Source organism: Strix uralensis, chromosome 9 (assembly GCF_047716275.1).
Source record: "Strix uralensis isolate ZFMK-TIS-50842 chromosome 9, bStrUra1, whole genome shotgun sequence".
Classification (NCBI taxonomy): Eukaryota; Metazoa; Chordata; class Aves; order Strigiformes; family Strigidae; genus Strix; species Strix uralensis.
The window spans coordinates 30,744,840-30,760,987 of record NC_133980.1 but is presented as its reverse complement, the minus strand read 5'-3'; the positions used below and the strand labels follow the sequence as shown (position 1 = coordinate 30,760,987).

Here is a 16,148-nt window from a genome sequence, read left to right as displayed (position 1 = left end):
ATTTTGGCCGCGGCCGAGGGGCTACAGGGACGGCTCCTGTGAGAAGCTGCTGGGAGCTTCCCCAGCCCCAAGTCGGCCCCGCTGCTGGCCAAGGCTGAGCCCATCAGCGCTGGTGGTCGTGCCTCTGGGAGAAGGTATTTAAGAAGCGTCGGGGGGAAAAACCCCTAAGAAACTGCTGGAAAACCTGCAGCAGGGAGAGGAGTGCACAGTTTGCGCGTGCCCCCGTGGGAGGGGCGTTGTGCGAGCGCGTGCATCGCTGGGGTGTGCTGTGAGCTCGCGGGTGGGCGCAGGGGCGGGTGCACGCAGGGTGCGTGTGGGGCGTGCGGGTGGGTGCGTTCCGTGTGCTGCAGCGTGTGTGTGTGTGTGTGTGCACACTCGGGCTGTGTGTGAACACCGCGTGTTGCACTCTGTGTTCCACGTGTGTCTCGCAGTGCGGGTGTGCGCACGCTGCGGGTGTGCATCGCACCTTCTCTTTGTACCCACGTGTGTCTCCAGGCAGTGTGTGTGTGTGCATGTGCCCCAAAGCTCTCTGCATGTCGCATCGACTTTTCCTGTCCTCTTTCTGGCCCCGATGTGCAGGTCTGCTCCGTGCTGTGGGGGCTCTGAGCACCCTCCTCTCAGTAATCAGAGACCCCCATCCAGAAAATTATCTTATCTCTGGAACTCGGGGAAGCATCTCAGACAGTGACTTCTGAGGAAAAAAAAATTTTAAAAGGATTGTTAGTCAAGAGTCCCCAGCTGGAGTCACCACTTCTACTAGAAGAGGGAAAAGTTCAGGCAGCGGTTTGCCAGCGGTGAAGTAACGGCAGCGTGGGGCGGGAGGGCGGGACGGGCTCCACCGGGAAGTTGTGAGATCGCAGGAATAAAACAATAAAGTGAAGAACAAGGCAATAAAACATGGGGATTTTGGCGCAGATGCGGGAGGAAGAGGAGCTCCGTGGCTGCCAGCCGGCCGGTTCTGCCGGCCCGGCAGAGAGAGCAGCCGGTCAGGGCGAGCAGGCAGCGTGCCCGTGGGCCCGATCCCGGACTGGCGGCAGGGCTGGGCCAAGCCTGCCCATACCCCCTGCCCGTACCCCCTGCCCGTGCCCCCTGCCTGCACCCCCTGCCCGTGCCACCCCCCCCCCCCCCCCCCAGTTTGCATCCTGCGAGCCGTGGCAACCGCGGAACGCTTCGGGGCTCCCTGGGCAACAGCCCCGTGGCCAGGCAGTCGGGCAGCGGACGAGTGATGGCCGGCAGCAGCGGTTTGGCTCTCCTAGCGTTTCTCGCCCCCGACCCCCCCCACGCCCCTCTGGCCCCTTCCCCTTCCCGCCGCACCGGGCCCCACCGCCTCGTCCCTGCCCCGCGGCTCTCGCCCTATTGGCGGTGGCGCCGCTGGATGGGCCGGCGCGGCTGGGCCTGGCGTGGCAGCACCGCCCCCCAGCTCTGCCTGGCCCGGCCCTGGCCCCCGCTCCCCCCGGGGCCGGCGGGGGGCTGCTGTGCCGAGGCCGCTCCCTCCCCGCCGCCGCCTCCGTCTCTGCCTCCTCCGTCTCCTCCTCCTCCTCCTTCTCCCCGGGCTCCCCCGCCCGCCCGCAGCCACTCGGCAGCCCAAGTGCCGGCACCGAGCCACCGGTGCCCGGTCTGGTTCGGGAGGTGCCGAGCCCGGGCCCGGAATCGGGCGAGGGGGTCGGGGTGCCGCTCCCGAAGATCCCCTCGCCGGCCCGTCGACGTCCCGGGAGCGGCGGGGGGCTGCATGTGGCCAAACCACTGCCCGGTCAGAGCGGGACGGGCCGGTTTGGCTGGGCCCGGTTCGGCAGGGGGCGGGGGGGTGGCCGGGGCGGGGCGGTGACGGCCCGGTCTGGCCCACAGGGAAGGAGAAGGGGCGGCTGGAGAAGCTGTACCGGGAGGGGCAGCTACTGGGGAGCAGCGGCTACGGCTCCGTGTACTCGGGCATCCGCCTCTCCGATGGCATCCCGGTAAGTGGCGGGGACGGTGGCAGAGCGGAGGGGGGGAGGAGAAGGAGGAGGGGGAGGCTCATCCCGCCACTCCCCTTGGCATGCAGGTGGCCATCAAGCACGTGGCCCGGGAACGTGTCACAGCATGGGGTGAGCTGGTGAGTGACCGGGGCTACCAGGAGAAACCGGGGCGTCACAAGGTGGGGGATAAGGCGAGGCCCGAGAGGACGGAAACTGGGACACCGTGGGGGGAGCAGGTGTGGAGTCACTGGGGGACACGGAGCATCCCGGGTGAGGGGCTGCCCAGTACTGGGGCGGCCGGGCGGGGGGGCACTGGAACTTCGCCTTGGCAGGGGGGATGCCCGGGCACCTGTGGGGTCAGGCGGGGGGCACTGGAACATCCCGGGCAGGGGCTACCAGACCTGATGGCATCACGGTCCCCCCGCAGCCCAGCGGCACTCGAGCGCCGATGGAGATCGTGTTGCTGAACGCGGTGGGCTCCTCCGGCTTCCACGGTGTCATCTGCCTCCTGGACTGGTTCGAGCTGCTGGACGGCTTCATGCTGGTGCTGGTTCGTCTGGAGCTCGCGCAGGATCTCTTTGACTTCACCGTCGAGAGGGGATCCTTGTCAGAGGAGGTGGCGCAGGGGCTGTTCCGGCAGGTACTGGAGGCCGTGCGGCACTGCAACGCCTGCGGTGTCCTGCACCGGGACATCAAGGCGGAAAACATCATCATCGACCTCGCCAGCGGTGAGCTCAAGCTCATCGACTTCGGCTGTGGCACCTTCGTCCAGGACACGGCCTACACCAAATTTGCCGGTGAGCCCACAGCCGGGGGGATGCTCCCGGCACTGCACGGCCCAGCCTGACCGGGCACCGGTTCCCCCTTTGGAGGGGGGGGGCGGAATTAATTACTCAGCCGGCTGCCAAGTTGTTTTTGGCACGGGGCGGATGTTGTGAAATGGGAGCCGGCTCCCAGCCGCTGCCACCCACCTGCCCGGGGCTGGGGTGGGGGGAGCCAGCCTGACAGAAACAAACACCCGTGGGGGTAGCAGAGGCGGTGGGGCGGGAACCTGTATGCTGGCCAGTTTGGTTTGCAGGCGTGGAAGGGCTTGGGCTGCTCCACTCCCCTTGTTTGCCTTGGCTTTTTTAAAATTTTTTTGGGGCTAAGGCAGGGGGGAAAGGTGTGGTTTTTCCCCACCCATGGGTTTTGGGTTTTTTTTTTTTTTTGCACGTAACAGTCAGGCCTTCCCCAGGCCCGTGCTGCCCTCTTCCAGCACCAGCGGCTTTTTTTTACAACCCAAAGTTTGTAAACAAGAGTCCCGTGTTGGCGAGGGGGCGGCAGGTCACACCATGCGTCGTCCCCCCCACCAGCGGTGCAGCCCCCATGTCCCCAAGGACGCTCGGGTGAGGATCCGGGAGCGGGCAGCATCCGCCTGACGAGCTCCACCTGTCTCCCGTAGGAACACGAGAGTACAGCCCGCCGGAGTGGGTCTGCTACCACCGCTACCACGGGCATTCACAACAGTGTGGTCCCTGGGCATCCTGCTCTATGACATGGTCTGCGGGGACGTCCCCTTCGAGCAGGATGAGGACATCATCAGGGGACAGCTCTTCTTCCGCCAGCCGATCTCCCTCGGTGGGTCCCCGGCTTCGTGGCGGGCAGCGGGTTTGGGAGATGGCACCGGGTGCACGAGCATCCCTGCTCTTACGGCTGTGGAGGAGGGTGATCTCCCGTGTTTAGCTGGGGGAGGTGGCACATGAGGAGGGTGATCTCCCAGGGTTAGCGGGGGGAGGTGGCACGTGTCCTGCCATCCTGCTCTCCTCCAAAACAGCTCCTGGATCGGGAGGTTTGGGGGTAGCTCTGAGCACACCCAGCATGTCCTGGGCACTGCGGACGGGGGTGGAAGGTGGACAGGAGCCTTCTCTGACCGGCGGTGTCTGGTTTCTCTCCCCAGAGTGCCAGCATCTCATTGGGTGGTGTTTGTCCTCGCAGCCTTCAGACAGACCATATCTGGAGGACATTTTCAACCACTCCTGGCTGCGAGGTATTCACCTGCCCTAGGAGATGGCAGAGACCCCACCTGGATGGTTTGGCCCAGGACCCTGGCACATAACAGCTCCAGGCATCTCCTGGCCATAAGAAGCAGAGAAGACCAGGCTTCCTCACCACCGTAGCACTGAGCAGGGATCGTCGGGAACACGCACATCCTGTCCCGAAGCTGGGCTGGAGACTGATCTTCCAAGTGCTGGTGGCCACCATCCAACCCAGCTGTCCTGGGCTCCATCTGAATGACCCTGTGTCATTTGCTGGTCTTGCCAGTAATTTTTTTTTTTTTTTTTGTTTTGGTTCTGTTATTGGTGGAGAGAGGAGACCTTATTGCAAACCGTCTGGTTTTGGTGGCTCCCAAACATCTCCCTGACCACCTGAATTCGGGATGGCGAGAGGATCGGAGACCTTATTGCAAGAGAAGCTTCAACGGGGGAAAAACAGTGGCCGAATGGCTGCCGCCTCCACTGTCACCATGCTCAAGTGCCTTCAGCTGAGATCTGGGCTGTGCTGGAGGAAATACTTGAATTTCCCTACACTGCTGCTTTTCCAAGACTCGCCTGGGTATAGACTTCCTCTTCCCCTTTCAAAAAGAAAACAGGTCAGAAGACACCTGGGAGCCAAGCAGGTGATCCCTCACCTCCCGTGCCTCCACCTCGCCTGGATTTTCTGGGTTTCTTTGCTTCCCGGTGCCCTCACGAATGCACAAACAGTGCAAACCAACAGAGCTGTAAATGTGTTCAGTTATACAGGAGCGAAGTTTGATGTACAGTTGTTAATAGTGACAATGTTTTACCTTTTTTTCTTTTTTCCAGTTTTTGTTTCCAATTTATTTTCATGGATTTGTTTATTAAAGAGAGAGTTCTAGCCAGCAGGATAACTTATTTATTTATTTATAATTCCCGTGGGTTTCCAATCCACGCTTGCTCCCACAGCTGCTGCCCCCCCCGGTTTTCTGTTCGGGCCTTCCCTCCGTGTCTGCCCCGTGCCCATCCCCACCCGCAGTGTTTCTGGCTGGCGGGGTGCGGAGCGGCTGCCTGCTCCCCAGCTCTCTCTGTACAGAGTTCTGGTTGCTCTTGTTCCCTTGCCAGGTGTTTTGGTTTTCCCCGCGGGTGTCTTGTTTGGGGCTGGGGAGGGGGGAGCTGCTCCGGGCTGTCCGCGCTGTCAAGTCTTTATATGTTTTAGCTGGCGGGTTTTTTCTTAATAGTTCGTATTGTACAGGGAAATTCAGAAATCTTATATTTTTTTAATGCAGTTTTAAATAAAAACAAACCACTTGACGTGATGGAGACATCCCTTTACTGCGGGGCGGGATGAAGGATGCTGCGAGCATGCCGGGTACCGGTGGCCACACCGTGGCGTGGCTACTGCGGGGCTACTGTGGGGACCGCCCGTTTGTCTCCAGCTGAGACTAACCCCAAAGGCTCGCTGAGCCACGTCAGCCAGGACCAGCCAGCGACAGCCCCATGGGGAAGGCTGGACCCATCCCTCGGCGGGGTGTTTCCAGGGCCGACAGCTCCTGGCAGGTCTGGGAGGGATCGAAGGGCTGTGGAGCCCTTTGCGTTTCTGTTCACCCACAGGCTGGTGCAGAGCGTGTGCTGGGGACGGCGAGGGAACAACCATCAAAGTGACCTTGTGAAAGGCCGGGTGTTGTCAGCCACATTAATTTTCAGTCAGGCAGATCCCGTTGCTCCGGCACTGTTGGCGCGGAGCGAGTGTTGGGTGCCGGGGGTGAAGAAAGCCACCGGCGGGCTGTGACCACCTCCAGCTCGGCTGCGGCAAACACGGAGCGAGAGGAAGTTGATCTTGGGATTACGAGAAGTCGGTCGCTGTCAGTCAGCAGCGGTAACGCTTCGCTCGAGCTTTTACCCTCCACCCTGTCAAACCCCACTTCCCAGCTCTGCGGTGCTCCGGCTTTGGGGGTGTTGGTTTTGTTTTTTGTTTCCACTTGGGATTTTTTTTTTTTAATTAGTGTGCTGAATTTTGAAGCCCTGTTCCTGCTTGACCTCATGGCGCACCTGCTGCGCTGCGCACACAGGGCTGTGTCTGCCCCAAGGAAGGGGCACATTTCCCCTTCTGCAGGTTAATTTGCAAGTCCCCCAGATCTCAGACAACAGGACCATCCTTTCCTTTTCTTGCCCCAGGGCTTTATTGCTTAAACCCCCCGTGCCCTGGCAGCAGTCCCTCTCCCTGGCTCACCCCAGGCTTGCCAGCACCGCTGTCCGAGCCGGGGGGCTGCTGTGCGAGGGAATGAGGGGTCCTGGAGCCACGTCCCAGCCTCGTGGGGTGACCTGGTGTGCTGTGTCACTGCTGTGCCTCCGTCTTCAGCAGAAAGCCTTAACTCTGTTTGTTTGTTTTGCTTTTTTGGTTTTTTTTTTTTAAACTCAGCTGCATCTTTCACCTCCTCAGGGCTGCTACAAGCAGGAAGCGCAGCTCCACACGCCTTCAAAGTTTAGGCCTGTTTTGAGACGTGGTTTGTATTTAACCTCCTCTCTCACTCACTTTTCCCCCCGGACCATCAGGGAAGCTGCTCTTACACAAAGCAAACCTCCCCGCCATGCTGCCTGCTACCGCGAGGAGCCTGAGCCCCTCAGGTGGCTGCCGTCCCCCTCGGCACCACTGAAATGCTCTGGCGGCTGCCCCGGCTGCGGGCTGAGCTCAGCCCCCCCTGCCCGTAAACGCTGGCTGACTGCTGCGGTGTTCCTTAGAAAACTCGCCGCAGAAAGGCTGAGCAGGTCAGGCGCGGGGCTGGGGCGCTGGTAGTCACTTTGTTTCCACCTGTTGCTGATGATTTTGTCCCTGCCAGGCTTGTGCTGCAGGAGGGGAACGGTGCCATCGTGTCCCCCGGCAAGATCCCGCTGCCCGGGTACCGTTTTGTCCTGCCAGGGTGACGGGGTGTATCCAAGGTTGGGTGTTGGGAAAGGATCGGTGCGTGTTTGATCCCCGTGCACCCGCCTTCCTGTGCAGTAACGCCTTCACGGGGCTGAGAGCCACCAGAGTCATGTCCCAGACCTCTGCCACGGGGACAGGACCACGGTAGGTGTGACGGGAGACCTGAAGATGGGCAGCCGATGCCCGTTGGTCCCCTCCACATCATCGCATTGTGGCACAGGGGCTGGGGGAAAGGAAAAGGCCTTTTCACCCCTCATTTCTCCTTGACAGGGAGATGTTCGCTGCCCTTTGGGGCTGTCAGCTATGATAGGAGAGGATGAAGAGGCAGGAGTTTTCCAGCAGGAAGCGATTTGGAGCCAACATTGCACTCCCACCTCTATTTCACAACTTTTTATTGCTCCCTGCTGTCAGCAGGGGAAGGACCCACATTTCAGAAAGCAGAAAAAAATGATGAAGCAGGAGCAGGATGAGATTTCAGACTGTTGGACCTCCCATTCTGGGAGTACCAGAGTCCCATGGATGGCTGAGGACTCGCAAAGGGCCAGCACTCATCACACCTGTGGCTTCCTGTACCCATCCATCCCCAACAAAGGTGCTTGGTGATGCAGAGAGGACTGGCCAGGGCAGCCTGCAGCCACAGCAACAGCGAGGGTTGTGTTTTGCACGTCCCTGTCTGGGAATGAGAGATGAGCAACAGCCAAACCCCTGCCACGGCTGGAACAACGCAGATGAGCACCAAGGAGAAAAACCCCCTGGGGAGTGGGGGCCGGGCTCGCCGCAGGGACCCCCAGAGCTGGAGACTTGGAGGTGGCATCTCAGCCCACGTCCTGCCGCAAGGAAAACATCCAGCTGCCCCCGAGGCGGCGTCTGAAACCCTTTGGCCCTTCTCAGCACAGTGAGGCACAGGAGCTATTTTAAACACCTGCCTTAGGATGGGGTGAATTATCAGCAAACCAGGTGTCCCGCGGCTCCGCCCCCCAGTAATGAATCCCGGTGGAAGTCGGTCTCCAAAGGCTTTTTGCCGATGGCCTGTGTGGCAACAGCACCACCTCCACAGGGCAGGTGGGGAAACTGAGGCACGGAGCCCCAACCTGCTGGAGATCTTCTGCGGTGGAGCTTGGGCTCACCTGCCTTTCCCTGCCCTACCCCTCCTTAGGCTGGGACCAGCCGCAGAGGAGCTCCCAGCTTTAAACCCCTGATGGCCCCACATCCCCCAGACGGGATTTAGTGCTCCAGGAGTCAAGACTAAAGCCCTGCACCCCCCTCAGCATGAACCCGGGGTGAAGCCTGTCCCTTCCCAGCCCTCCTCTGAAAAACAAACCCCGTGCTGTGACAGTGGGGGCGGCCAGGTGCTGGTGTCAGGCACCTGTAGCCCCGCTCCAGACCAGAGTCTCATGTGTTGGGGTTTACACCGACCTTCCTGAGAGTGGGATCTGCGCTAACCCTGCCTGCGTGACACGTCGAAACTGCATCACTCGGCCTGAGAGTTGGTGGGGGTTTTGATGAGGAAAAAACCACTTTATTCACTGTAAAACAGACAAACAAACAAACAACAACTGCAAAACCTTTCCAGCGTGTAAAGTTGAGTCAAATTTAGCAGCTTCAGCTAAGGAAACATATTTTTTAAAGGAATAATCAGTGTGATTCTTTCATCCTTTTCCAAGCTTTTGGTCCCCTTTCTCCAGGGTAATATTTGTGTGTCCTTAATCACTGTGTTTATTACAGTTAGGAGGGGGTTAAGCAACCCAAACATGGAACAGCTGCTCCTGTTTCACATTGAAGCAGCCGCTTCAGTGAACCTGCAGTGACACCCCGGCACGCGTGTGCATCTCAACGGCTGCAGGGACGGAGATCTCACCCCGCTGCAGAAGCTGTGAGAAAAACAGAGCAGCAAAATGTCATTTCAGGTCAACCCCTGCCAAAAGTCTTCCTCTTGCCCCAGCTCCCCGAAACGTGCAGGCAGGGCCGGGCCCCCGGCACACGCGCGTGGCCTCGTAAGCCATCAGCACCCACCCCAAAGGAAACCGTCCCCGTGCTGCCACCCGCGTGGCACGGGTGTGCCACGCCAGCCGTGATCTCGGTGACAGGCTACTACTCGTAGTAATCACTCGCTGTAGCGTCCCTATGTGTGCACATGAGTGTGTGTAGATCCCCCCAAACACATAAATTTGGCTCAGTTGGGCCCAGGTTGTCTCCTGCCGTCACCAGCTGAGACCTGACGGCAATCGAAGCACAGCTGAGGATGCCGAGGACTTGGATTTCAGCCCTTTTCCCCCATCCTCTGGGGGGGTTTCCTCTCCTTTTGGGGAGAGCAGCAGGATGAGGGCAGCGTGGAGACAATGAGCCCCCTTCCCTTTCCAGGGTGGAGGGGTCACTCTCCTGCTGCTCTAGCAGGGTGTTTCCAAAGTCTTCAATAAAGCCAATAAATGAAGCACGAGAAGATGGAGTGTGACTGGCCATAACTCCAGGACAGACGGACAGACTCTCTGGCGTGCTCAGCCTCCCGCTGACACTGAGGGCTCCCGCTCTGATGCAGGATGGTTTCTATCTCTCAAAGTCTGCAGCTGTGTTACGGGATGAAGTGATTTGCAATAACCCTGTTTGTCACACCTTGCAGCCCACAGGTTTTTAACTCTGGTGGAAGGAACAGTGTTTCCACCCAGGATGAACCAGCACCTTTCTGGAAACTTTGCTAGTCCAACACTGCACCCCTGACCAGGAGGGCAGTGATCTCCCTGCAGCTGGGTACCTCGAAATGCTCTACTTTTTATCAGTTCTTAAGTTTCTCTTCTCTGCTTCAGCTTTGAGATGGGAAAAGGAACTGACTCTTCTGTTTTCATTCTCATTCAAAATCAAAAGCTGTCAGAGATCCCGGGCTCGTTGCCATGGTCTTGGGCTCACTCTGCCCCCCAAAATATCTCCCTGTACCCCGAGAGCAGCCGATGGTGAGGGAAGGAGCAGGAACAGGTTGGGTCAGGGCAAAGCACCCAGGTGCCAGGCCAGACCCTGTGGTGAGGCGCCAGCGATGAGCCTGTGCTGCCCTTTGCTGTCAGCCCTGTCCACCCAAAACAGGCTGGTTTTGCAGAAATGCACCTGCTTTTTAATTTTTCATCCCTTTTTTGAGTGCTTCCAATCCTCCTGTGTCCTGAAAGGCTCTCCAAGCCTCTCCCTGAATGCTTGGCAGGAGCCATGATCCTGCCAAGCTGGGACCTGACCCTGAGGGGATGGCAAGAGCCACCCTGGCCAGGAGGCTGAGCTGGGGGGAATAATTATCCCTTTTCCGATGACCCCCCCCACCTGTGACACCCCGAGGGACAGCCAGCTCCCCTCCTGCCATTGCCCTGCCCTTTGCAAACAGGGGAAGCTGAGGCATCTCCTCAGGACCTGACTCCTGTGGGGCAAGGCCCTGCCGGCGGCCTGACCGTGTGAGGCGGGTGCTAATTCAGCAGGGCCATCGCACATTTCCCTCAGGAGCAGGACGTCCCCATGTCCCCACAGCCCGGGGACACTGGTGACAGCAGACCCTGTCCCTCTCTGCCCACACCCGGCACCATTAAGGCCCCGTGGCTGCCGGCCACCCCTGTGGTGAGGTTTCTCCTCAGGGCACGAGAGGGATGGCAGTGCCCTGCAGGCTGGCAGGGTCCCAGTCCCATGTCACCTGGGAAGTTTGGGGGGTTTTCTGACATCTGTGGGGTTTTTTTCCCAGTTTATCCCCATTTATTCAGGAAGTGACTGCTTGTGCCTCATGGTATGTCCAGCAGAGACATCACATCACAGAAGTGGTCAACTGGGCTGGGCCACAACCCTTCAACTGGCTTGAGAAGTCTGTGATGATTGTGAAACCAGTCAGTGCCCCAAGCCCAGAGCCGGCTGCCAGTGGGGAAAACACCTTCCAGCTCATCAGCCTGTACAGAGCATGGGGTGACACATGGCCAGGGACTGACTGTAGGACATGCTGGCCAGCGGGTAACACTCGCAGACTGCACGAGATCCAAGGAAATGGAGCTGAGCCGTGCAGTCCTGAGCAGAGATGGTCCGTCCCCCGTCAGGAAGCTGGCCAGCAGCCCGGGCGGGTTGATGGAAGCACAGCACATCTCCGAGCTGCTCAAATCCACCAGAAATACATCGGGCTGTGGCGACGCTGGTGTCACCACCAGCACAGTGACGCTGTTCCCAAGAACAGCCCCTGCACAGACACTGAGAGAGAGGAGGAAGAGGCACCTGGAATCAGGCGCTTTCCCAACCCCAGCAGCAGAAGCTCTCCTGGTGACGTGTTTTTCCCATTCCCCTTTCTCCGTCAGTGTCCTTGGTCTGTGTTGTCCCCTCCTGTCAGAAAGGGCACCTCTGAGAGAGGGAATATTTGTGACGGAAAGCGTTACCAGAGGGAACGCAGTGTTTGCATACACCAGGCTGTATTGGGTACCCTGAACAAGAGGCCTTACTCAGAGTTGCTTAAATTTTATGTGCTTGCTACCCCTGGGAGAGGATGTATTGTTTACCGGGAACCATCAGCCGCAAGACTGCTTCTCATGACCCCCTGCAGGCCCCACAAAGGCTTCTCATCACCCCCAAGGACACAGGGGACATTTATTGTCCATGCAAGTGTTTCTCATCAAATACAAGGACAGATTGGACACATCAGACAGGTCAGGCTGTCCTTCAAACAGTCAGCAAGGAACTTCTAATCAGGAGCTACGGTCCTTGGAGAGGAGAAACACCCTGGAACATGGAAGCTCATTAAAATTGTTTTACTTAAATCAGTTTAAGAACCTGCCCGGACACAGACCCTCACCCTTTGAACTGGCGCAGACAATTAAAACCCCACTGTCACTTTAAATCAGAGCGAGCACGTCACTCCCCGCTGAGGGGTACAAGCGATAAGTAATTAACCAATACTCACTGCAGTAAAGGTGTAACCATGTAGTCTGGGGTGTATGAACACTCCGAAGTTCTTTTGTGCCGAGTGCTTGACCTGCGGACTCTTCCCCTGCGCGGGATAAAGCAGTATCTCCTCTCCAAACTCACCTTGGTCTCCAGAGTCTTTATTTCAGGTGTCACACTCCCGTGCAGGGCTCCACACTCCGTGCGAGAAGAGCAGCGGGGTCTTGGCGAGGCTGCTCCTCGGAGCGCGCCTTTCCCCCGAGCAGAGGAGTCGCCCCAGGGAGGTCCCTGTCCCCGCCTCTGGAATAAAGAGGGAACAGCCTCTGCTCAGGCTTCAGCAGGACGGCCGCTGCGCCTCAAGTTATTCCCAGGACGCTCTGCACAGGCGGGAAAGGTTTCTCCGTTTGCTGTCGGCGGGAGAAAGGCACCTCAGTGAGGGAGAGATTTAAATCTCAGCCCACGGCCGAGGAGAGGGAGCAGCACCAGCACCCCCAGCTGTGTGTCTGGCCAGGCAGGAGCTCCCGGCACTCCCTGAGTTGCTGCGGGGGGTGTCCAGCTCCTTACCGCGTCCCGGGATGGGCCCTGCAGGAACGGCACGGCCAGAGCACCGGCAGGACAAACGGACAGCTCGGAGGGGTCCAAATCTGGAAATGCGGAAACTTCAGATTCCAGACATTTTTAATTCAACATCCTGGCATTTCAAAATACAGCACTTTCAAATTCAGACTGCCGACATTCCAAAACCCGGACAGCTCAGATTTAGAATTCAGAAAATTCAAATCTAAAGTTCAGAGATTTCCAAATTTTGAAAGTCAGAAATGTCAAATTTCAGAAATGTCCAGTTCAAGATGCGGACGTTTCAAAATTTGTCATTTTCAAATTCAAAATTCCAACATTCCATAACCCAGACATTTCAAATTTGGAATTTGGAAAATTCAAATCTAAAGTTCTGAGGTTTCCAAATTTCCAAATTCAGAAATTCCAAATGTGTCCTGGCACCCCCACACCCCCCAGACTCCCCCAGGACCCCCAGACCCTCCAGACCCCTCCACAACCCCCCCAGAACCCCCAGACCCACCCCTAGGACCCCTCCTGGCACCCCTAGAACACTCCCAGGATCCCTAGAGCCCCCCCAGACCCCTGCCATCCCCCCCAGACCCCTCCAGGACCACCCCCAGCACCCCCAGGACACCCCCAGCACCCCCTGAGGATTCCCAGAGACCCCCAGACCCACCGTGGTACCCCAAGACCCCCCCCCCCCAGGAACCCCCTGGCACCTCCAGACCCCCCCAGGCCCCGCCCCAGCTCACCCTGACCAGGGCGACCATGCGCTGCCCCTCCTCCCGCAGCTGCTCCTGCCGCCGCCCCTCGGCCTCCTGAGAAGGGGTGAGGGCGAGGGGGGGGTCAGTCGCCCCCCCAAAGGCCGGGGGGTGTTGGGGGGACGCAGGGGGGTTCGGGGGGGCAGGGAACCCCCCCAGAGCGGTGACAGACATCACAGACGCACCCCGAGCCCTGGTTGCAGAAGGTGCAGTGGGGTCACTACCAGCTCTGCAGTAAAAAAGAGGTGGGGGGGTCAGGGCTTGGGGTCACCCCCAAAACTCGGGGACCCCCCCAGGAAGGGCGGGGACCCCCCAAACTGACCTGGGGGCTGGGGGGGCCATTGGCGAGGGGGGGGGCAGTCGCAGACCCCGCAGAGGACGCTGGGGCCGGGGTTCAGGAAGGTGCGGGAGGCGCAGGCACAGCCCCCACCTCGCTGCTGGTGTTGGGGGGCAGCTCCAGAGTCGGGGGGGGCCCTATAGCGCTGGAGAGGAAGAAAAGAGGGTGAGGGACCCTATAGATCCCCGTAATCCCCCATAGGGGATCGGGGGGGTTGGGGGGGCTGTACCCTGGGGTCCCCCCATGGGGCTGGCTGGGGGGTCCGCCTGGAGGAGGTAGGGGGCGGGGGGACACTCTCAGGATCTATAGGGGCTCTATAGGGGCCCTACAGACCCACATGTGACCCCAGGAGCCCCCCCCCCAGGCCCTTCAGCCCCTCTACAGACCCTCCAGCCCCTAGGGACCCCCCAGCACCCCCTATGGCCCCCCCAACCCTACAGATGCCCCATAGAGCACTCACAGCCCCTACAGAGCCCCCCTATAGCACCCCCAGCCCCTACCGAGCCCCTCTACAGCCCCCCCAGCCCCTATAGAGCCCCCCCCAGCCCCGTACCTGTGGGCCTTCCCCATCTGTTATTGGCAGCGAATCAGCCACCAGCAGCCCCTGGGGGCAGGAAGAGGAGCCGCTCCCAGTTCACAGCAGTACAGACCAGTATGAACCAGTGACACCCCCACTCCGCCCCTCCCTGTACATCCCTGGGCACCCCCAGTATAGCTCAGTGCCCCACCCACCCCTCCCAGTGCAGCCCAACCTCCTCCCAGTCCCTCCCAGTATAGCTGTGTGCTCTCCCCAGTCCCTCCCAGTTCCCCCCAGTCCCCGCTCACTTCAGCCCCCCCGCCAGGATGTCAGTGAAGAACTGGGGTTTCGGTGCTGGTTCTTGGGGGGAGGGCAGGGGGAGAGTCAGAGTCCTCCCAGTGCATCCCAGTACATCAAAGTGTCCCTCAGCACGTCCCACTGCCCCTCCCAGTACTCCCCAGTATGGCCCAGTGCCCTGCAGTATGTCCCAGTAACCCTCTCAGTTAGCAAAATACTGGGATGCTAGAGAGGGAAATTGGGGTTCTGTGGGGTATATATTGGGGTGATACGGGAGGATTGGGGTCCTTGAGGTTTTGGGGTCCTGCGGGTTTTGGGGTACCTGCACGGTGTTGACGGTGCCGCAGCAGACGGGGTTCCCGAAGTGGACGGTGTGGCAGTGCCGGGGGGGCCGGGCTGCAGCAGGTTCCAGCCGTACTTCTCCAGGGTGCTGAGCGCCGTCCGCAGCCCCCCCAAACCCTGTGGCTGCCCCCTGGCACCTGGGGGGGGACAGGGAGGGTCGGGGGAGCCCCCAAACCCCCACCGCACCCCCACATCCCCCCACTCCCCCTCCCACCGCCCCCCACACCTCATTCCCCTGTATTTTGAGTGCCCCCCTCCATTTTGGGTGCCCCCTCGTAATTTTGGGTGTCCCCCTCCTGCATTTTGGGCCCCCCCTCCACCACACCAGGCACAGGCTGTCACACAGCAGCTGGGCCCCGTCCAGGTGCTGACACTTGTCTCGGGGGGGCCGGGGGACCCCCAAAATCGGGCTCAGCTCAGCCAGCATCGCCTCCCCGGGGTCCTGGGTCAGAGCCACCTCCAGTGCCGCACGCAGCGCCCCGAGATTGGGCGGGGGGGCCCCTCGCTGCCCCCCAGGGTTCGGGGGGACCCCCCCTGGGTCGGGGCGTGCCCCCTCGGAGCGGTCCGCGATGGGGGGGCACCCCTGGGAGGACCCCGTGGTGTGGGGGGAGCCCTCAGGATCTCGGGGGGCCCCTCAGAGGCCTCCGGGATGGGGGGGCCCCCCCGGGGTGTGTGTGGAGCCCCCTCCGCCGGGACGGGGGCACTGGGCTCGGCCTCTTCCACCATCACCTGAGGGGTGAGAAACGGGGAGGAAAAGGGAAATTTGGGGGGGGTGGGGGGGGTGATGGCGAAAATAACGAGTTAACGGGGCAGCGGTGACTCTAATGGGGGCGCACCCCTCACCTGGGGTCCCCGAGGGGTCCTGTCCCCCAAAACCCCCCTGGTGGGGGGGATCCCAGTGGGGGGGGGGTCCCATCCCCCGTTCCCAAGTGCCCTGTCAGGGGGGTCCCCGGGAGGGGGGGGAACGGGGGTGCGTGAGGGTCCGGGGGTACCAGGGAGAACTCGGGGACCCCCGTCCCCAGCGCGGGGGGTGCCGCGGGGAGGGGGCGCCCAGCGGGAAGCCCCTGCCTACCTCAGGGGCTGGCGGGGAGGAAGGCGGGGAGAGGAGGGGGGAGAGGAGGGGGGAGAGGAGGGGGGAGAGGAGGGGGGAGAGGAGGGGGGAGAGGAGGAGGCAGCGGCGGCAGCGCCCGCCCCGACCGGCGCCGCCTCCACAACGACAGCGGCGGCGGCTGCTGAGGGGAGGAAAGAGCCTTCCCGCCCTGCCGCCGCCCGCCCCCGAACGGGCTGCCCTCACCCGCCATGGCGGCCGCGGCGTCGCTCCGCACCCCCCTCCGCGTCCTGCGCATGCACCCCGATGGCCCCGCCCCTGCCCTGGCAATACCCACACTCCCCATGGCGGCCTCGGCGTTGCTCTGCACCTATCCTCCGCGTCCTGCGCATGCGCCCTACTGGCCCCGCCCCTGCCCTGGCAATGCCCACACTCTCCATGGAGGACGCGGCGTCGCCGGACCCGCCCCTTCGCGCCTGCGCGGAGCCGCCTCCCTTTAGTCTCGCCCCTTCTCCCCGCTCCCCTCAGGGCCACC

At 60.8% G+C, this 16,148-nt stretch overlaps 1 protein-coding gene and 1 pseudogene across 1 annotated transcript; one reads left to right on the top strand and one right to left on the bottom strand.

Moving 5' to 3' along the window:
• Nucleotides 1-1,375: 1,375 nt before the first annotated feature.
• On the top strand, nt 1,376-4,047 carry LOC141946968 (serine/threonine-protein kinase pim-1-like; annotated as a pseudogene).
• A 4,316-nt stretch (nt 4,048-8,363) lies between these two features.
• LOC141946967 (uncharacterized) lies at nt 8,364-15,866 on the bottom strand. Its single transcript, XM_074877436.1, has 9 exons — nt 15,860-15,866; nt 15,638-15,645; nt 14,910-15,148; nt 14,546-14,702; nt 13,395-13,554; nt 13,258-13,301; nt 13,064-13,129; nt 11,773-12,053; nt 8,364-8,743 (listed from the first exon to the last, which is right to left on the bottom strand). Exons 1-9 carry the CDS (start codon nt 15,864-15,866, stop codon nt 8,644-8,646), a joined length of 1,062 nt encoding a protein of 353 aa, XP_074733537.1. The 3' UTR covers nt 8,364-8,643.
• Between the last annotated feature and the right edge of the window lie 282 nt (nt 15,867-16,148).

What these genes read in the sequence shown, in the direction of transcription:
- LOC141946967 (XM_074877436.1), bottom strand. An exon ending in CTGGACGGGGCCCAGCTGCT is followed by an intron (nt 14,703 to 14,909) that starts GTGTGACAGCCT and finishes GTCCCCCCCCAG; the next exon opens with GTGCCAGGGGGCAGCCACAG. An exon ending in GCATGGTCGCCCTGGTCAGG is followed by an intron (nt 12,054 to 13,063) that starts GTGAGCTGGGGC and finishes TCTTTATTCCAG; the next exon opens with AGGCGGGGACAGGGACCTCC.